Source organism: Elgaria multicarinata, chromosome 3 (genome assembly GCF_023053635.1).
Source record: "Elgaria multicarinata webbii isolate HBS135686 ecotype San Diego chromosome 3, rElgMul1.1.pri, whole genome shotgun sequence".
Taxonomy (NCBI): domain Eukaryota; kingdom Metazoa; phylum Chordata; class Lepidosauria; order Squamata; family Anguidae; genus Elgaria; species Elgaria multicarinata.
Genome location: NC_086173.1, coordinates 38178370 through 38201157, shown reverse-complemented (window position 1 = coordinate 38201157; position 22788 = coordinate 38178370). Strand labels below are relative to the sequence as shown.

Below are 22788 nucleotides of genomic sequence, written 5' to 3'. Positions count from 1 at the left end.
TCCTATTAGGCATGGGCTAGTTCATTATATCCTTATTTTAGTGCCAGCATTTGGCAGGCTGCCTTGTATTTTATGTATCTTGAGCCTATTCAATCCAAATGCTCTGGTTGGGTAACAGTGACCTGGCTCGCATATAACAGTAAGCTGTGCTTTATTTAACTGATGGGTTGTTGAATTCTGGGTTGTCATGATATGCAAACCCAGCTGCACTAACAAATCATGGTATGGTAACCACAAACAACCCAGCAAGAGGACCTATAGTTGTTATTGGGTTGTGAACTCTGGCTACAGAGGTGGCAGGCAAGAGTGGGGAAAAAACCAGCCACTCTACATGCCAGTACTACAGCACCATAAGCATTTGAGATATATCCCTCCGCGATAACCTCGGAGGGAGAGCACGTCACGCACACCATTTTGTGGTGGGTTTTTTTGGTTAAACAAGAGCGCACAAATGCTCGTGCGCAAAAGGTAAGGTTTCTTATTTTAAATAATTTTTCCTGCTCCTCCCACCCAACCCCCAATGGGCACAGAACTCCTGAGGAGGTCTGCCCCCCAAGTGCGGGTCCCAGCACCTCACGAGTAACCATGAGGAGCCGGGACAAACTGCGACGCCCGCACATATGTTCCGCGGCCTCAGGATCAGCCTGCGTCCATGGAAAAAGCGTGCTCAAAGGGTAGGGCGAGATCCCGGGGAAAGGGAGGGATCATCCCTCCTTGCTCCCGGGATCCCTTGTGTATCATGTGGACGCACAGGGACGATCCCGGGGATTGCCCCGGGATATTGCCCCGTCTAGCTATGTATGGCCTGACACTTTTGAGGAACTGGATCAGGAAGCATGTTTACAATTACTATCTCAGATTCACATTGGCTTCTGTACAGCCTATTCCTATGCCTTCCTATACTTCCAATTTACTTGGAAGTAAATTCCACTGCATTTCATGACACTCAAATAAGTGTGCATAAGATTATATGCTGCCTTTGATGTGGAAAACAACATGTTCTGCACACGCAGCCATGTTAGAAATATAAACATGAGGATTACAGCAAATTTGTTTGTTTTGATTGCACATATAATAGTATTTTAATTGCACTTGATAAGAGATATAAAAAATTTAAACTGCAGCCCCCATCAATGTTAACCCCGTCACCAAATGTCAGCCCACCAAAAATATTTGCTTCTGAAAAATACATGGCATTTACTCTAAAGTAGGAGTGGGGAATGATACGTGTGGCCTTCCACATGTTGAACTGCAGTTCCCATCAGCCCTTGCCAGCATAGCCAATGGTGAGGGATGATGGGTGGAAGTTGCAGGCCAACAATATTCTAAGAGTCACACATTCCCCATCCTTGCTTTATTCTTTAAGGGAGGGAGGGGGCAATTTTGACCTACAACTCGCATCATGCCTCATCATTGGCTGTGTTGGTTAGAGCTTATGGAAAGTGTAAATCAAAGCATCTGGAAGGCCACAAGTTGTCCACCCATTTCCAGAGTTTTGGAAGGTTTGTATAAAGAATAAATAGAAGAATAAAGAATAAATAGAAGTGACTTCTATTATTTTTTTAGGCTACCTTTTCACCCTTTGAGGGGTAGCAAGAGAGCTTTGGAGGACAAAATGCAGTTGACGAGTCTACGTAGGAAAAGTTCTTACGAAACCCTCACAAATGTTTCGGTTGATGTAATAATAATAGAAGGAAGCAAGTAGATTATCCATAGTGTGAAAAGCAGCATGTTTATGGCTGACAACTCTGATCAGTATTATTATTAAAGCGTTGCTTTCACTGAACGCAACAAGCCCTGATTTCTCTCTAGAAATTGGGGAAAGTGGTATAAGAGAGTTTGCAAGAGACAAACATTGAAATGGTCCCTTAGGCCATATAATAATGCCAGATAGATTCAGTTCCCACATCACTTTGGCTAAGTGTGGGTTAATTAACTTCAGAAAATTAGTTACTATATGACTATATGGGCTAGTCACGACAACAAATGGTGGGATTTGTCAGGATGCACACTATATACAAGTCACTTCCAGTATGCATAAACAACCTACAAACTCCCCGTTCAGAGGTTGTTAGTATGATGTCCGAACCTGGACACTCTGGTTTGTTTATGAGTTGAACAATCCATAGTTAACCTATAGTTAATAGTTAGGAAACAACCCAAAGTGTCCAGGTTCAGGCATCACGCTAACAACCTATGAACAGTGTGTGGGTTTTCAATTTGTGATGTGTAAATCACAATTGACCATACAGTCACATAGGAACTTATTTTCTGCTACCTTCCCTCCCCACCCACATAACAAGTATTGACAGGTAATGGGTACTGTGTTGCAGATTTTAGAAGTAGGCCCCATTGAATTCAGTGGGACTTCCAGGTAATTGAGTATAATATTGCAGCCTAAGTGATGCATGTATGTTTCATTTGTTGTCTTTTTCTTTATTTTGTAATTATCGATTTAAATTTTGGGTCTACATTGCAAGACACCTAGAGAACCTTTCTTATCAGGTGACCTAAAAATAAACTTTAAAAATTATATTTGGAATTACCATGCCATGTAGATTTTCATTTTCTCATTTCTGAAATAGCGATGGTTGTTCGACAATAGTATTAAACAACCATCACTTCTAAGCTGGCAGAACATTTTGTATCTTTGTTTTAGTCTTTCAGACCCATGACTGTAATTGTAATTTGTCAAAGTTGGTTTTGAATGCAGCCTTTAAATAACACCTTGGCCACCCCTGGATTAAACAATTCCCTATTCATCTTCTCCACTGCCTCTCTACCAGAGCGCCGTTCAAACTGAAGCCACTTCCTCTTCAGAAGAAGAAGCAGGGAACTAAACATAGAGTGCTTTTATGGTGCCGCTGTGCTCTCTCATTCATTGAAGTTTAGGGGGAAGGGTCTTGATGACGTCTGGCCCCCCACATTTTCTTTCAGCTTCTTCCTTCTTTTTGCTCAATGCAGAGAATCCTTTAAGGAGAAAAAGACAGAACAGCTGCACAGTGCCTTCTGTTTGCTACCACTATGAGCTCTCCGTCTGGAAGCACCCATAATATGATTCCCTCATTCAGACATTAAATCACATGCTAATAGACCCACAGAGGAGACAAGGAGAGAGAGAAAAAGACATTTTGTGAATGCATGGGCCTTTGTAGACTCTTGTCAAGGATCGGAGAACCTTCATTTGCACATTTCCTGACCTTCTGTACTGCGTATGTCAAGAGGTGTGTGCTAAAAGACAAATTGTTGATGTATGTTCTCTACTGATCATGGAAGTTATGCTTCCTCTGGAATTATGTTAAAAACCTTTCAGGTTCTCCTTTCTGCCCATAGATGTAGTAACCCCAAAATCAGTTGTGTAGCAACAAGAGAACAGTTTGAGCAACACAGGGTCTTCTTGCACATGAACGGTTCTCCACCCCCACCCCCACCACCCCACCCCTGTTCCTACCAGTCTTTACATTCTGAAATTACTTCTTCAAAGAATGTAGGTAGCAAAAACATACAAAAAACAAACAAAACAAAACTGGATGACAGTGTTTATGGAGATTGAAGGTGTAGTTTGAAATAATAATGTTAACTTCTGTGTGTAATTAGAAAGGAGAGGGTTCATTTGGAGACCTCTCCTAGGCAAAATTACATTACCTCAAAATTCCTGCAATGTAGCATGCAGTTTAAAGACGTATGGGTAATGTTCATATATCTAGCTATGCTGTTCTGATTCTGGTAATGCTCCTTTTTAGATCCTTTGTTCTTTCAATCTGTGATACTAGCTGGAAAATGGTAAGAGTTTGAAGGACCAAATCTGTATATTAATTATATGTTGGTAACATTTTGCATATCATCTTTGTGAACATGGTAGTGGTCTAATTATAAATTAGTGGATATGCTACACTTATTCTAAAATATTTTTGATATTTAGGCCATAGTTAGACAGGACGATATCCCAGGGCAATCCCCGGGATCGTCCATGTGCGTCCACATGACACACAGGGGATTCTGGGAGCAGGGAGGGATGATCCCTCGCTTTCCCCAGGATTTCACCCTACCCTTTCAACCCGCTTTTTCCTCAGTCTCAGAATGATCCCGAGACCACGGAATGTGTGGGCGTGCCTCGCAGTTTGTCCTGGCTACTCGTGGTTACTCGCTAGGAGCCAGGAACCGCGCAGGGGGTGGGGTGGGGAGAGCGGGGGAAATTGTTAAAAATAAAAAAACTCACCTTTTGCGCACTAGTGCTCGTGAGCTCGTCTCCTTTAAGGAAAAACAAAAATAAAATGGCGGGTGTGACATCCTGTTCTTCTGTGGCCGTCGCGCGTCGCGTGTAAACAGAGGGGGAGATCTTGCGATAAAAATATCGCGAGATCCTCACCCCTCTGTCATGCTAGACCCGTAGGTCTAGCAGAGGCCATAGTCTCATACATGGAAAAAATAGTTATCCTTCCAAGAATATTGCTGTATTTGCTACCATTTCCTTTAATGTTTTATCTATACTTCTTCATGTGGTCATCTGGCCCTTTCTGCTCTGCTCTCCTCAGTTTGCACATTTATAATAAAATATGTTAATATTATTTTTAAACACAAGCCTTGTCATCATGGGTTTTTTTGCCTCCCATTGTAGTGCAAAGTACCCCACAATTATTTGTGTTGTTATTTCCATAATTCCTAGCTTCATTAAACACAAGAAATGTCCTTTATTGCACTCTTTATTTTGGAATTCTGATCCTGCATACCTATGTAGAGGCCTCTTTCTAATAGGATATATTATTCTGCTGTCCCATATGGATACATGTTAGTCAATCACTTTGGAAGATGATAACTTTAAATAGAAATTATCTTGTTCATAGTTGGATAAGCAGTCGCCAGTCCAAAAGCCTAAGGCTATTTGCTTCTGTTTGTAGAGACAGTTCATTGCTGATAGGATCTTGTGGTCCGTTTAGTTCTTAGGCCAAAAAATTAATGAAGCAAAACTACTCACATCCTTAAGTGTTTTAATAACTGAAAATAACTACAGGTGCACCAAATCACATCAGGAAGGAACATATACATGGTAACTAGGAACTGAGCAAAAGGCATATGTTGCATCACATGCAATCTCACTTCCAACTTTTAAAATTGTATTTAGAAGATCATCCAGGATCAAAGAGAGAAATCTAGTATTCTAGCCGTTGAAAAGAAATGGTTGTAGTTTATAAATGAATACTAAATATTATCTCAAGGTGTGCTCAGGCTTTTTGAAACCATGTTAGGTATTAATTGTAAAGTAGCTACATAACTAACACATTCCTTGTTATACATTGCAAATGATTAGAAATGATGTTTTGATTGATGAACATATAATAATGAAAGGCGGAAAATCGCATTAGAACTGAGTAAATGTGTCAATTCCTTTTTTCTTCCTTCCTTCCTTTTCTTTTTTTCTTAAAGCCCCAAAGTAGAATATATATTTTATTAACCAGTATTGGAATGGTTAAGAAGTTGCTCAACTTCAAGGCTGTTTCTTGGAAAATACACAAGTCTGTTCTTCCCTTTTTGGCAGTAAATATTGTCAGCTAGATCTCAGTTAGTGGCTCCTAGCCAAAACAAATATCACTGGATAAGTGACATTTTCTTTTCATTGGTGAAGAGGTGAAATTTATTTCATAGGAGTGGGAACTACCCATATGCTTTATTGTTTATTTACTGACAGTCCATACAAATAATGTTATATGTGATATTTTAAATTTTCCAGTTAGTTTCAAAGTAACTATAGGTCAAAAGAGTGGAACTATACGTAATTGAAGAACACAATGACAGAGGTCAATGTAAATATCATATGGGACACAGAAGTGTTGGTTAGCCAATATATATATTTGAAAATATTAAGAACAAGTAACTCACTAGCCTTTTAGATGTGACCTTGAAAGACAGATGAAACTGTACAAACAGAAATTAGTCTACTGTAGTAGCGAAACAGTTTACAGCCAGGATTTGTGCATCCTAATTCTGACTTTCAAACTTAGGAATGATTTGGTTTGCTCATTTCATTTACAAGCTTGTGAAAATCCTGCTCATGTCTCCACCTCTAGAAAGAAAGTGACAAAATACACTGGATTCATTAGCAAATGATTTGGGAGATGACAACAGATTTCAGTGAAAGGGTTCAAATTGGTCAAAAATAGTTGTATTTTGCCAAAGATGTGTAAATGGCAAATTTGTTAGGGAACCTCTCCCCTCTCCTGGTTACATAGTACATTTTCCATTTGAAACAGGAAACTTTGAAACAAGGATCCAAAGCTGTGTTATCTGTAGGGCTTGCAATTTTATACCTCTTTGATCAGCAAGTTAAAACATGTGGATAAATTGTCTTTATGTTGTCTCTCTGGTGTTGTCTGGTGGTATATTTCACGATTTCCAATATTATTTATTTATTTATTTAAGCATTTTTATGCCACCATTCAGCCAAAAAAGGCTCTCAATATAACTGATATATAAAAAAATATCATGCAGGATAGCTGGTTAAATGTTTAAACTTTAAACCGTAGTCTTCCAGGTAAGAGTTGTCCCAGTAAAATATGTCATCTTAATAAACTATGTCTCAAATATCAGTATAATGATTGTATCCTAAACTAAAATCTACAATGTCCGGAAATTCCAATGCCATTGTTTTAGAAACACTAGATGTGGTTCATCTCTTATTGCACCATTCTTTCTCTCGTTTATTTGGTGTGCACGTAAGATTTCCTAACTATTTGTCAGAAAAGGATGTGTGAGAATTGCACAACTCTGCAAACAGTTAAATATTTATCTGTGTTCTTTTCTGTTGTCTCCGCTACTGTCAGATTTAGACGGTTAAGCTAGTTGGAGCAGGGATCTGATGGTTTTGTTTTGTTAATGTATGGCATGGTGCTGTGTCAGGGATGGGGGAACCTCTAGCTCCCAAGACAGATTCAACCTGTGGAGGTTTCCCATCCAGTCCTTAGGATCAGCACTTCTGTTTTAAAAGCTGCAGTTTTGTGCACGCTTATTAAGGGGAAATTCTATGCAACTCAATAACTTTTGTTGAACATTTCATATTGAAATTTGTCACAAACATTCAGGGCACAATTCTGTATCTCCAGTACAACCCTCAGCTAGACTTCCACACCCATTTTCAAAGTGTGGAAGAAAACATAAAACACATTGAAATAAAGTTCACATTGAAATAAAGTTCATTCAGCATCTTCACAATAACAGTCTGTGTTTTGGGAATGAACCCCACCTCAACCCCTGAAGGGAGCCAGGGAGGATCTAAAACACAGCTTAATAGAAAGAATAAGAGATCACACAGTATGGATGTTTTAAGACAGAATCCTTTTTAAGTAACAAAAAGCAGGAAACCCACCAAAAATAGTTGGGCTGTAACATCTCATGCATCCAGATCATAAGGGTTTCCTGTGATAATAGGCAAAAAAAAAACCTTTCTGGTAAGTGATATTACAGACATTCAGACAGGAGGTTTATGCTAGTCAAGGGGAAACTATGGGAGTAGCATCTCACCAGGGATTTGTGACAACCTAAATAAACAGCAGCAAAAAATTCTCTATGAGCTCTTAGAAGAACTAGGTGAGTTCAAAAGGGGTACAGTTATTCCAGGATAGCCTTGGTGGTCTCAGGTTGTGTTGGACTACAAGTCCCATTATTCCCTCCCATTATTCCCACTGGAAAATCTCCAAAGGACCCATGATTCAATGATGGCTTATTAATATTTGTCAAATTTCATTTGCTGAAAGATTAACATGTCAAAGCAGACTATTCAGAGGAATAACACAAGACATATTCTTTATATCATGGTTCCCATTTATTACGTTTGCAAACAAAGAAATTTCCAGTCTTAGCCCTCTACCTTGTCACTTCAAATTCTGGTCTCATGCTTTCCCATGACTAGCTTGATTGACAATATGTGTAACTTTTACTTATATGCTTGTATTCTCCCTGTAATATTCCATTCAGATATGAAACACTGTTTTTTCTTTGTATGTACTTTATCATTGTTTATTGGTTACTTCTTATTTTGTAAAAGCTATATGCTGTTTGAAACATATAATTACAATGAGTTTGTTGTGTTGACTTTCTAGCCCACCCTGAAACAAATTCTGTTGTGGTGGCATAGAAGATTAGGATAGCCAGAATGTCAGTCTTTAAAGGTATTTAATCATTCTGAGAGGTGCAACTGGTTTCACAATGCCTGCAATAGTAACTTGATTTTTAAATATACTTCTGAAACTTCCCAGACATGACAGGTGGCTAAGCAACCAAGCAAGTTACTAGTGAGTTGTTTTAAAGACTACTAAAAAGACTCATAGCAAAATGTACATTGTCAGGATTTTGTTTTCCTTTTATGATTTTCCAGTGAATATGGTAGAGGAGAAGATCTTCAGTTTCAGGGATGGGATGGAGTTGAAATGCGGAATAGGTTTTAACTCTTGTTCTATATTTAGTTATGCACTTTACTAATGGTATTACCGATTCTTCAGTTTCCTTTTTAGCAGTGCCCTTTACTCTGGCATTCAGTTTTTCAGGATGTCCCTCAGGCCACAGCTAGATGGGGTGATATCCTGAGGATCTCCCCAGGATTGTCCCTGTGCGTCCACATAATGCACAGGTCATCACGGGAGCAGGGAGGGATGATCCCTCTCTTTCCCCAGGATATCGCCCTACCCTTTAATCCCGCTTTTTCCACGGTCTCGGGATGATCCTGAGGCCGCGGAATGTGTGGGCAGGCATTGTGGTTTGTCCCGGCTCCTCGCGAATAACCGGGCATGGGGCACAGAGCTCCTCAGGAGCGTGGATTTTTTTTTTTAAAAAAGTAGCCTTTTCTGCATGAGCACTCGTGCGCTCCGACCCCTTTAAAAAAATGGAGGGCACGACGTCCTGTTCCTCCTAGGCGTCACACACTGTGTGTAGACAGAGGGGAGATTTTGCAATAACCACATTGGAAGATCCTCACCCCTCTGTCACGCTAGACCAGGTAGGTCTAGCCATGGTCTCAGTGATATTAATTACTCACTGTAATAGGTGTGTGACAATTCATTTGTATTTATCCATGGAACAATACAAGGAAACCACAAGGAAGCAAAACAAGAGAAACAAGTTAGGCTAGACATTTATTCTTCACTGTAATAGAAAACTCTCTAAGGACATAGCATGCCTTATTTAAGGTATTTCTTGAGGAATATAGGCAGAGAAATTAAGTGGCAGCTCCTTGATTTAGGGCCTTTGAAGCCGGAGAGGCAGAAGTGGAAGGCAAACCAGTTGTATTAATCCTGATTAATCCCTTTGTGGTTCACTGTGTTCCTCGGTGTGCAATATGCTAATACACATTTTACCCAAGTGAGCCTTTTCCCCATCTTTCTTTCTTCGAAAGTAGTGGAAGAACTCATGGTGCGTGTTCAGCAGTCCCGCAATACGCTGCACAAACTGAATGGGTTGTATCCAGTGTTAGTCCTAGATCCACTAAAATGAATAGGACTTATATTAGTTGAATGTTAGGTACAAGCCACTACTGTTGGGCAGCATAACCAGAGCTTTCTTCTCTTCTTTAAACTGGGCCCCTAAAGTGCCCAGCCAGGGTCTTCATTGACACAAACCAAGCATATGGTAGCAGCAGTAGGAGAGATGGTTAAAATTTGGCCTAGGGAACACCATAGGTGTCAAGGACCAATGAAGTTCCTGATCAGCTGTAAAAGTTATTTTGTGTTGGCTAGACCATTTATCTTGCAGGGGAGCAAACTATTCATTACATGGACCATGGGCCACTTCTAGCCTGTCCGGCAATTCTTAAATTTCCTTAGTTAACAAATAAAGCAAATGTACCATTTCTTTGTTTTTGTTTTTCAGAGCTGTGGAAATGCCAGTTCAGTGACTCTGCCAGAAACATTGCTGTTTGTTTCAACGCTTGATGGAAGTTTACATGCTGTTAGCAAGAGGACAGGGTCAATTAAGTGGACTTTAAAAGAAGGTATGAGAAATGTCATCTTTTCTTCACTGAACTCTGATAACTGCAAAGTCAACATAACGTTGGGAATCGTTTCAAATACTAGTAAATCTAGTCACATTCTGAACAGCCTGACCCCTACATGTTTATTTGGATGTAAGTCTTACTGCTTTCACTGGGCTTTACCTCCAAGTTGCAGCCTAAGAGTATCCAGAAGTGCTAAATCTCTGTTCTGCAAGTGGTAGGAGCCATTTTTGAACAAAGTTAGCAGGGCTGGCCATGTGCACAAGTTCAATATTGGATTCTGTTTTTAAATATCTGTCTTTAACTTTTAATTTTTCAAAACACTAAGCCAGGAGTTGTCATTGTGGATGCAGACATGGGCAGAAGATAGATCAGGATTTACTGGTAGATCTCTGGATAATTTTCAGTTGATCAGCAAGTGTTCTGATTACTAGTTGTCTAACAATAGCAACAACTAAGGGTGCAATCCTATGCATGTTTAGACAGAAAAAAAGTCTTACAACTCCTAACATCCCCCAGTCAGCATGACTAAACATGCATAGGATTACGCTCTAAAAGATTTCCCCCTCTAAATTAAGTTGCTGGAAAAAAAACCTTGGAGGAAAACCAGGCATGATTTTTTGTGTGAAAAGGACTTGCATGCATGGTTCTGTTAATAATGAGAAATTCCTAGGTTGAACCTGTGTTCATATGCACCCTGTTCCTTCATTCCTATCCTGTGTCTGCCCACCTGAGCTATATTTTTGTATCCCGGTCTCTTTGGTAGATCTCAAGGTACCAGTAAAAAATGAATGACCCTGCAAGCCTAAAGTTTTTCCACCCCATTTAAGGTTACATAATTGCCTTGTTATAAAATTAGCCTCCACGTTTGGCCAGTTTATGACCAATAACATGACTTGTGAAGTCCTATCACTAGAAATCTACAATAAAGGTATGTCCAGGTGGCTCTGATTCCACAACCTGGGTGACCTGTTATGGGGCTTCTTACTTCAGCTGTTCTGATGTATTGGTGTGCTATGTTTAGACCATCCTGCTACTTGCCAGTCTGTATGGCTACCTGATAAAGTACACTCTCTGTTCCCAGAGTAGTTGGTACTATTTCCCAACTAGAAGTGTGGGAAGCTGCCATCTGGATGTACTTCTTGTCTAAGAAGTTAATTTTTAAGAAAAAATCTGTAATGGGTAAGAAAGTTTTCATTTGAATTAATCTGAGACATTTAAATCGACTATTTCTGATGTGTTACAGGTGGGGTCCACAAAATGGGAACATGTATTTAACCATGCAGGTCCTACTTGTGTAATTATAAAGAATATATGATTATGCAGAAGCTCCAGGCCACCCAAAAATGTTGGCTATTCTTTAAGTCAGCCTTCCCCAACCTAGTGTCCACCAGAGGTTTTAGACTACAATTCCCAGAATTCTTGACCAGTGGCCATGCTGACTGAGGCTGATGGAAGTTGATGTCCAAAACATCTTGAGGGCAACAGCTTGGGGAAGGCTGCTTTAATGGCAATTTCCTCTAGAATGGACTCACTTTGTTCAATGTACAGCTGGTTTTTGCTATTTGAAAGGACACTTCAGTTTTATCTTATGGTGAAAGTATTTCACCCAAAAGAGCATGGTTAGAGTTGGCTCTTGATGCTTGACACATGAAAGGCATGTGATGTTATAAGCAACTGGGGTGGTAAACAGATATTTTATATAAATTTCATAAGTGAACAAACATTTTATATAATAATAATAATCAAGCATAACTAAACGAATTGATCATGAGTGAACAAACATTTTATATAACAATAATCAAACGTAACTAAACAAATTGTTAGCAGTACCAAACTCAAATAGTTTACAATAACAGAGTGATAAACTGAATGGTTAAGCTACAGGCCTCCGGTTTTATTTCTACCTGTTTCACAACAACTGCTTCGTCGGGATCAGAATATCACAAACAGCTTAATGTTGCTTATGGTTGGGGAAAGAAGAGGATTTGTTGAGTTATATTCCTCATATTTCAACAAGGCTTTTAAGTCCTCCAAAAAAGGATTGACTTGGGTCCCCAGCCAAAAAGACACGACTCTCCAGGAGCGTTGAGTTCTTGACCAGCTGAGTCAAGAACTCACCGCTCCTGGAGATTCGCGTCTCGCCAATTCAGTTCCACAAATGGCCCGTCCCACCAATTCTGTTGCACAAGTGGGACCTGCCAACTTCAACTTCACTCATTTTTCCAAAGTTAAGTTCATTCTGTCTTGTTTCCTTATTTGTACGGATCTTTCAAATGTTACGCATTTATTGCAGGCATTTATTGCTCTTCTGCACACTTTCCTGTAATATATGCAGTTTTGTATGCAGTTTTTTGACATGTGAACTTTGGGGAAAGTGTAGATAGCGACATTTAACTGTATTCTGGTTCATGTATAGATTTGGGTAATATAAATGTGTTACGGTCACATAAAAATTTCTCTTCTTTCCCTAGTGCAGGGATAGTAATGACATTTTTCCTCTGGCATTTTCAGCCTTTTAAACAGCCTGATCTTATGCTCTCCTGTGAAGCTGCAGCAGTGCATAGGGTCTGGCGCTATACCTTCAGTACCAGCACATGGGGGTCACTTGCAAGAAGGGGAGGGGAAGGGGTCTGCTTCTTTCAGCTCCCAAATGTACTCTGAAGGACTATTATCAGGCCCACTTCCCACATGCACGTGGACACACATACTCTAAGTTGTATGGAAGGTGCATCTTCATGGTGGTATTCCATGCAGGTATTCAGTATGTCTGAATTTTGCAACTCTATGGCCAGTGCTGATTATGTGGATCATTCCCAGCTGATTGATCTCTGGGAGAGTGGGTTCTGAACGTACACATTTCAGCTCACATGATTCTGATACTGTCACAATGGCATTGGATTCTCCTAGGAGAGCACAGCTCACAAGCAGCTTGGTGAATGTGTGAATGGGGATCTCAGCTCAAGTCTTAGGGTGCTTCTAGACAAAGCTTTTATTCTGCAATCGCTCTGCCTCAAACACTAAACTTTACAGCGGATCCAAACAATGCTGTCTTCCATTTGTAAACCTCACATGTTTCCCCACTGCTCCATCTTTTTTCTTACCAGGAAAAAAACATTAAAGAGGAAAGGTGCATAGTGCCTTTTGTTTGGTACCACTAGGATCCTTTTGCCTTTAAGCAGTCTTAATCTAGTAGCAAATCCTCTTTATTGACTGCTGCTTTCAGTCCCCTATGTTAATAATCCAAGTGTAAAATATGTTGGGCTAGATGTTCCTGACTATATAACTCTTATGCAAACTCTTCTCTTTTGAAACTCAAATTAATAGTCATCGATGCTCCTATTGTTCTGGAAATACTTCTCCTGGAAATATTTTAATTAGTTTGAAAATATAATATTACAGTTTTTACTTGTTCATTTAAGAAACATAAATATATGCAAATTGGATATAGCTTGCACAGCTGATTTTGACTCTTGTGCATTGGCAAACAATAAGACAAGAGATTCCTCTAAAGAAGGCTGTTGAACTTGCAGCTAGCTAGAAAGCATTCCAGTTACTTAAATTACTGCCCTTCGTTTTAAAGCAAATGTATTGCAAAATAACACTGGCACATTAAAACAGTCAGACTGGATAAACCAGTTCTATAGAAAGCTTTATTGCATTTGCAGTGTTCATCTGGGTCCTTATTTCAATATACTCTACTCGGTCAGTGTATTTTAAAGTAGTTAATACCCATTGGTATGGTTCCATATAAATAAAAACCACAGTTCTCTATGCTAAGAAGAACATTAAGAGCCAGTAACGTTAGGACTGCTTTTAAAAGCATTTCTGTGTTCTGGCTTAATGATATAAAATCTCTTGGATCAGGACACTGTGGGAATTGATCTTGATAATTACACTTTTCAATGCGGAACTGTAATATTTGAGACATCTTTGACAGTAACTATTCTGTTATAAGCCTAATCAAAGGATGCCACACCTGGATTTGGTCAGAGGTGATTAACCAATTTTCATTCTGTTTCCTAGCTAATTTTTAAATACCATGAGCTAATGGAGGTAACTTTTCAAGAATTGCATTAAAAATGCATCTTCTTTTTGTTGTTGCTACTACGCTTATTTAGGGTGCATTCCTATGGATGTTTAGACAGAAAAAAGTCCAAAACGGCTTGTATTATTGATATAAAAATATTTCTCAAACCTCTTGATGAAAACAAAATGTTATTGATCCAAAAGGGATCTTACTTGCACTAGAAGGCTTGTATATATGCAGTCCGAAATTTGGAGTTTTAGTTAAACAATATTTTTCACAATGTCTTCACAAGTTGTGAGAGCAATTGATCGATCTTACTATGCCTATTTTAAATAGACTGTAGCCAAATCCTGTGAGTGTCTTCTGCTTGCACAGTTCTACTCTAATAATCAGAAATGTTAAGCTACCCTGGAATATTACTAGGTAACAGTTTAGGGCAGGGGTGGGCAACTTGTGGATCTCTAGATGTTTTCACCTACAACTCCCACCATCCCTCACCATGCTGGTGAGGACTGATGGGAGCTGTAGGCCAAAATATCAGGGTACAGAGTTGTAAGATGTTTGGCTTATAGGTACAGAGTTATAAAATCTTTGATAAGTGTTTTTCTCAGGTGCTGCAACTGAAAAAAATGCTTTTCTTAACCATTTTTATTTTATTTATTTTATTTTATTTATTACATTTTTATACCGCCCAATAGCCAAAGCTCTCTGGGCGGTTCACAAAAGTTAAAACCATAATAAAACAACCAACAGTCTAAAAACACAAATACAAAATACAGTTTAAAAAGCACAACCAGGATAAAACCATGCTGCAGAAATTGATATAAGATTAAAATACAGAATTAGAACAGTAAAATTTAAATGTAAGTTAAAATTAAGTGTTAAAATACTGAGAGAATGAAAAGGACTTCAGCTGGCGACGAAAGGAGTACAGTGTAGGCGCCAGGCAGACCTCTCTGGGGAGCTCATTCCACAGCCGGGGTGCCATAGCGAAGAAAGCCCTCCTCCTAGTAGCCACCTGCTTCACTTCCTTTGGCAGGGGCTCATGGAGAAGGGCCCCTGTGGATGATCTTAAGGTCTGGGCATCAAATTTAAATCCTCCTTTTTGCATTATAAACAAAGGGAGCAAATTAGCGATGTGACTACAAGGTAGACCTGTAAAGAAGCACCTGTAAGAAAAGGAGAAGTGGGAAACTAGGAAGCTGCCTTATACTGGGATAGAGCCCTGGTCCATTCTAGCCAAGTATTTTCAACACTGCCTGAAAGTGGCTCCCCAGAGTTTCAGGCAGGAGTTTTTTCAGCCCTACCTAGAGATGTAGGCAAAGTAGATGGTCTACCACTGAGCCATGGCCCAGGGTTTGCTATGGGACCTACAGTGGAACACTGGGGATGGAGAGGGGAGAACACCAAGACAGGAACACACAAAGGTTGGAGGAAAGTTCCAACATTAATACAATACTGTAAATGCACCAAGACACTTGGCTGAAAAACAGCCAGGAACTGCCCTCAATTGGCAAGGGCTGATGCTGGATTGCATAGGAAAAGGAACATTTTGCATGCCCTAATATTCCCCGTCCCCAGGGTGTACCTTCCCATCTAGATAAAGACCCATTTGAGGGTTCATGCAACCTCCTTAATCTTTTAAGGAAGGTTATCTGAGGGATGCAGGTACACCAAACTACTTCTTTTTATCAGTTTTGATCTGCTGCTAAAATGTACAAGTTGCTACAGCAGAGAAAAGAGTTGCATCGTCAATGCCATGCAAATTGCCATGGGACTGCTCTGTGAAAGACAAAAGCTCCAGAAATCTAAGACAAATTGAAGCATCTGCAAAGTTCCTTCACCTTATAACAAATCAAAGGGAGAAATAAATACTTGAATTAATAAAAGCTTCCTGAGAATGCTCCTTCTCTCTATAAAAAGTAAGTGGCAACATTCCATTCCATCTTTCCAACATTATATCACACTCTTGTTGTGACAAGAATCTAGGATGAGGATATGGAAGTTGAAGCAGGCTTGATTTTTAATGGCTGCTGTTACCAAGGTCATGGGGTAGAATTCATTCCCATGCCTTTCCACTATATATACTCTTCTGATTTTTTTCTACTTAGTATATAATATTAATCTATTTGCAATATCTATTAAAATGAATTGCAAGGAATGTTGCAGAGGAAATGGGTTTGCTGTTTTGGGGTGAGAGAACTTTGTTTTTGTCACTTAATTGTTTATCTCTAGAATCATGACGGTTGAAATGCAATTTCATTAATTGCAAAGCCAGGGATGGTGTGGGAATTAAAATGCCCTTTCTGGTCGTGGTCCTGTGTGGTTCACAACATTTACACAACTTTGTCTTGGATAGTAACAAACTTGATACAGATATACAAAATTAAGCTCTTAACCTTTTGACATTATCTGCAGTGGTAGAAAGCAGTTAAAGCTTTCTCCCAGGTATTTCTTGAAAAACCTGAAATGCAGCAGTAGTTCAAGAAAATGCTCTCTACTTTCCCTGACCTCAAGAACAATAAACTGTGAAAGGGAGCCTGCACATAAAGCTTTTTGGGTACAATATGACTGTTATTGACCTATTAAAAAGAAGACTGCCAAACAAGTTGTCGTGTGTGTGTATACATCTCTCCTGTGAGGGAAGATTACAGCAGCTGGGATTGTTTAGCTTGGAAAAATGGAGGCTAAGGGGAGACCTGATAGAGGTGTACAAAATCATGCATGGTGTGGAGAACGTTGATATGGAGACATTATACTAGAATCTGGGGTCATCCCATGAAGCTGATTGGTGGGAGATTCAGGACAGATAAAAGGAAGTACTTCTGCACACAGTGTATACTTAAAACTATGGAATTCACTACCACAAGATGTAGTGATGGTCACTCATTTGGACAGCTTTAAAAGGGGGTTGGATAAATTCCTGAAGGAGAAGGCTATCCATGGCTACTAGCCCTGTTGGTTATGTGCTACCTCCAGTATCTGAGGCAGTAAGCCTGTGTGCACTAGTTGCTGGAGAACATGGGTGGGAGGGTGCTGTTGCACCACGTCCTGCTTTATTGGTCCCTAGTCGACAGCTGGTTGGCCACTGTGTGAACAGAGGGCTGGACTAGATGGACCCTTAGTCTGATCCAGCATGGCTCTTCTTATGCTCCTAATCTGACAAGTTGGGTTTTTCCCTGTTGGATGTTTTAAGCAAGTTGCAAAACCACAACAATGAAACTAGTTTACCAAAGAAATCATGTCACATCATGCAAATGTTGAGTCAGCAAAATATGTCCTAATCTTGTTGATAAATACTTCATTGGGGAAGGAGCCAGATTCAAACCTTCCTTAGAGCAATATTATACTCTTATAATATTTGTGTTACATGTCATATTAAATTAAAACAACAGTATTCATCTGTCCTCCCAACGACTACAGTTTCTTAAGGGTGCTTAATTAAACGTTTCTAACACACACACACACACACATGTTGGTTTAGACAAGGCCAACGAGGTGTCTAAATTATAGAGCAGGCCTGCAGCAGGCCTTGCGCTGGGATTTATAAGCATTGAAGCAGAGCGGTACTTTAACTACAGAAAGTTCAGGGATGTGAGTAGGTAGAACAACAAAATGTTCCTATTAATGTTTGGCAGAAATTTGTTACATAGATTATGATGCTGCACAAGGCAATATATTTGCCTGTTTCTCATTGTCTGCTTGCTAATGGGGAGCAGATAAGTAATGGAGAGTGGCCATAGCTGAGCAGCAGAGAAAATGTTTTTTATGGAGAAGGACCCAGGTTCAAAACCTGACATTTCCACCAAAAAGGATCTTTGGTACCTGGGTTGCAGGTGAAATGGTTCCCATATCCTTGGAGAGTCACTGCCTATCAGAGTAGAGAGTGTTCTGGCAGGTGGACTATTGGTCCAACGGACAACAACAATACGTTTATTGCTCAATCCACAGATCATTGCAACACATACAAACTTGACATTTTGTATAGGGCAAGTTCATAGAAAACGTTTAAGGTGGCAGTCTTGTGGACTGCATGTTCAGTTCCCCTTGCCCCGTTTCTGGCCCTTGCCTCATCTCCAGTTTGCGTTTGATAAAGAAAATCCAGTCATTGAGATGGAGAGATATTGTGTCATACACTCCTCAGCATATGAGCCATAGCTATGATAACCCACACATTTTGAGTTAAAGCATTTGTTTTCTGTAAAGGGAATAAACTTTGGATCAGTTATTCTTTGGGTTATACAGAGTAATTAGACAGTGAGAGAGGCATTTGCTTGATTTAACTTTATCTGTTTTGACACTCATCTCAAAACTGAATGGATGAAAATGTCAATTGCCAGTGTGCCTTGCAGCCAGTGATATGGAAAATTCAGTGTTAGGAATTATGATTACATCCAACATCACACAGGCAGGCCCCTGCTCATTCATCAGGCTGTCCCCATCTTCTCCTCCCTCTGCACCTTCAAAATCTGCTCTAAAGGGTTCCCCAACTCTCCAGAGCAGATTTTGAGGGAGCTGCTGGGGGAAAGGAAATTCCATCCCATCAGCGGTTTCAGTTTCCATTCTGCTGGCAGATGGCCAGGGTTGGATCCAACCCTATGAAACAGATTGAAAGTAAACAGCAAGCATCATAAAGCCTATAGAGGACTGTGATGCACCACTATTTCGTAGTTTTGGTTACTCCATTTAACTCCCTTTGAAATAAATAAACTTAAAAACAGTGTGGTGTGGGGAGAGCAGATAGAGAAATTCTCTCTCTCTCTGAACTCTAAACGTATCCACTGAAATTAATTATCAATAGATTCAAAACAAACAAAAGGACGTATTTCTTCACACAGCACATAACATTCATATCAAATTTATTACTTTAAGATGTAGTGATTGTTTTGATAAATTCACTTGACAAGGTCTTAGCTATTTTAGTAAAAACAAAATAGGACCTGCTGCACAGGAGGGATAAATGTAGGGAATGGCTCATCATATTCATGTTCTGCTTGTGAGCTTCCCAGTGACCGTGTCCAGTGTTAGAGACCAAAGTGCTGTACTGGGAAACTTTTGATCCAATACAGCAGCACATTTCTAAACTTCTTTGTTTAAAATGTTCTGCAGTCATAAAGACTGCCACGATCAAGCAGGCTTTAGCCATGAAGCTTCACATGGTCATGTTAAAAATCTGTTAGTTTTTAAAATATTCACCCTAAAGCAGATCTCAAGTTGAATTGTGATCCTTTCAGGAAAGTAAACTCCTAAAATACCCACCTTGGCAGAGAAGTTTACTATGGCTGTTGCTCAAGTTTGGTTTTGAGCTATCTTTCTAATCTGGAGAGCTTTTCTCTTTCTAGATGAGAAGTTTCTGTCCGTAATCAGTTCACCAAGACAACTTGCAAAGTCAGTTGGTTACTTCACTTGCCTTGAGCAGTGCCTTGCACATGTTAATTAAATTCTCACCTAACAGAGGCACTGCCTATTTTTCTTCTTTTTTTAGACACTTGATAACCAGCCACTATGTGTTCTCCCCTTGCTTATTAAAAAACACACACAAACCAGTTGACTATAAACAAACACTTTGTCCCATAGTTCTTCTAGCTCTTGTTCTATTTAATTCCCTTTATCTGTACATTTAGATTAATTTTAATAAGTTATACCATGTGACATGATGGGCAATGCATCAGAACATCCCGCTAAGCTTTACATAGCCCTTTAGCGTTCACAGCTCCTTAATCATACAAATTATAGCAAACTTGCTTCTTTGCTGATTCTTACGTAACCAGACACAAGAGGGAAGTATCAGCAGGCTTGGTTTGCAGAAGTACAAAAAAAGCTTTAGGTGGAAGAAAAACTTTAGGAGGGAACCCCCCTCCCAAAACAGGATGGAGTATGTATGTCCAGTGGCTACAGAAAGTTTGAGTATCTTTTGGGTGGTGGGGGCGGGATGAGAGGAAAGGGGAATTGAATGGAGTATCCTGGAAAAGGGCATGGCTGATTGCCTGGGACCTTGAACAACATTTTGTTGCAGGTCCTATTTGGTTCTTTTCTAAAACCTCTCTCTTAACTTTTATCATTGTTGACACTAACATGGAAATGTGGGACTCACGTATGCTAAAGACTCAAAAATTTAACAGGCAAATAAAAAGATCTCTTCAAAGAGAGAGAGAAAACTTTTAAGAATTTTAAAATGTGGTGGTTTTTATATAGCAATAATAATTGCTTTGGAAGCTGGCCAAAGTCAAATCTCTTGAAGATGGCCAGGGGCTCTTCAGGAAGCTTTTTGCAGAGATTGTGCCTTTCGGACACTACGAGTTGAAATCATGTACTCCACCAAATCCCAATGGTTGCTTCTCCCATTCCATTGTTAGGGAATGGGTGAAATATAAGATATTACAAGCTCCACAATATTTGTTAATCATCTGGCATTGTTTTATGTATGAAGGAAAATTGTGCTACCACCATTGGCATCCTGAGCTGGAGAACCTCTTTCAGCCTGATGGCTAAATTCAATTTCAGAGAAGCTTTCATGGGCTGCATTTGGGTGAGGCCAAAGGCAAAAGGGAGTGGGGTCAAAAAGACAAAAAAAGAAATAGCAGCATATTGTAGCTTAAATCTCTTACTGCCAGTAATTTAAGAGAGAGGCATAGAGCGTGGCCAAAACAACAACACATAGTCACTTTTCCTATATTTTCTGACTGATGAAGCATTGAAATGGCAAACACATTCGTCTTATTAGGTTATCTACTATTATCTCCAATGACTATATCTGTTTTCTTTCTGTAACAACTGGGTGAATAAGATTCCTTTTTAGAAAGAATTAACTGAAACCAATGCTGTTTCCTGTATTGTATGAGATATATTGAATTGTGTATCATTTATATGTGTGATAAGAGCACCTAGAAGTAACTGCGTGGATATTCAGCATTACTTATGTTCAGTGTTGTATATAAACAATTAACACAGTTCAGCCATTTATGTTTTATGGTCCTTGCCTATTTGTTGAATTTACCTTGTTGAGCGTTCCTCCCACATTAATTAGTAATTTAAGAGCTCCATCCGTCGCTTCTCCGCCCCCGCTTTTGTTGCTCATTACTTCCACTTTTGAAAGAGGAAGTAAACAACATGCATGTGGCCCGTTCAGTCTGCTGTTCTGATTGTGCTGCTTCTCCTGCACACAGCAGGAGATAGCAGCAACTTCCGTCTTAATTTTAAATCGGACTTACTGGGATTTTTTTTTGTGACGCAAAGAAGGCTAGAAGGGCCGGGAGGCACTCGGGAGGCAGACGACGTTGTGAGAGGGACCCACAAAAAACTGTGAGTGCCCAGTAATGAACGTGCAATAATACGCTCGTCTGCTGGAGCTCTGTGAGAAGCATTCCAGCCGTTTAGAATGATAGCAAAGCTGCACAAAAAACATGAAAGCATGAAAAGATTGGTGGTTGGAGGGGGGGGAAGAGGGGAGCTGCTCTTAAAGGTGGCCTAGAAATAATTTTACAGGAGAAAAAAATTATTGATGCCAGTTGTATAACTTCCAACGCCTTTCGAGCAAATCGCTCTTGTGATTGCTTAGACAACTTGCTCCAAAAGGAGCCGCTAATGCAAGCAACAGTTTGGATATGTCATAGTCTGAAATAGGCATTAAGAACGTTTGCTGTTGTCTGCGTAATGGAAGGGCTTGCGCTGCTCCTCTGTTACACTATTTCAGCACACACACCCCTGCTGAATGCATGAAGTCAGGGCTGCACTGTACTCTGATTTATGATGGGTTCTGGCATCATTACTATTTGGAGGGAAGGGTGTGCAGAGCCAAACAGGCTTACAGAAGGAGACATACCAATATATAGCTAAATATTAAGTGGGTCCTCAGTTGCGGATTGTGGTCAAAGTGAGTCCTTGGTCTGAAAATGGTGACCATTCATTCATGAGGCTATTTCCCCACGTTTATCACATCCATGTAGGAAAATCATGTGTGGACCATAACGTGCAACAAGTTCACCCTTCTTTATTTTGCCTCTTGAAAAGCGATGGGTGGGTAGCTGCTATGCTGGAACGTGGCAAAATAAAAGTGGCTTGCTCTCAACTAATGTGTACGTGTGGTGTCCAACAGATCCATGCACAGGAGGGCTCCTAGCGTGACCCATCAAAGCAGATTGTATAGCTATTCGCTCTTTTCCCCTGACTGAATTTTCTGTGGTAAGAAAAAAGATAGAAAAAGTGATGTGAAAACACAGGAGGGTTATAGAAGACAACATTGTCCGGACTCCCCTATACAATTCCATGAATGAGGCAGGGTGATTGCATATAAAAGCTGTGAGTAGAAGCACCTGCCAGGACTTCTCTGTGTTTAAACAGTTGCTTGACAGGCAGAAATTCATCAGGTCTTGCATGGAGATTCAGTGGTGTGGAAACGTCAGCTGCTAAGGCTTGCCGGAAAGAAGTGGCATTCTGTTTATGTAGAAAAATCGCCTTGCGTGAAGCAGTTCAGAGCCTGTCCATAAGAGGATTACTTGTTCCTTTATTTCTTTGCTCTTGCATCATTTTGTTTGTGCGGGCAGGAAGCTGATCTAAAATTGTTTATAGCACTAGACTTTGTTGGCATGTAGATCTATTTTCTTTAGCCACTGTACTACTGTTTTAATCTGCTGAGACCAAGGTCCTTTTTAAAATCCTTTTTACTAGATTTTCCAAACCCTTAGAATTATTTTGTGCAGCTGAGTTTGAAATGTGCAAGCCTTATGCAGGTTTTCTGCTTGCAAGTAATAAAAGGCTAACGGATATGCTTCAAACTGGCACA

At 39.9% G+C, this 22788-nt stretch overlaps 1 protein-coding gene across 1 annotated transcript in view; it reads left to right on the top strand.

Annotated features, from left to right (window-relative positions):
• The window catches only part of ERN1 (endoplasmic reticulum to nucleus signaling 1), a 69597-nt gene that overhangs the window by 10695 nt on the left and 36114 nt on the right, over nucleotides 1-22788 (top strand). Inside the window, exon 2 of the mRNA XM_063119999.1 lies at nucleotides 9856-9976. Coding sequence (XP_062976069.1) covers nucleotides 9856-9976 — 121 coding nt within the window. The remainder of the gene's footprint in view (nucleotides 1-9855; nucleotides 9977-22788) is intronic.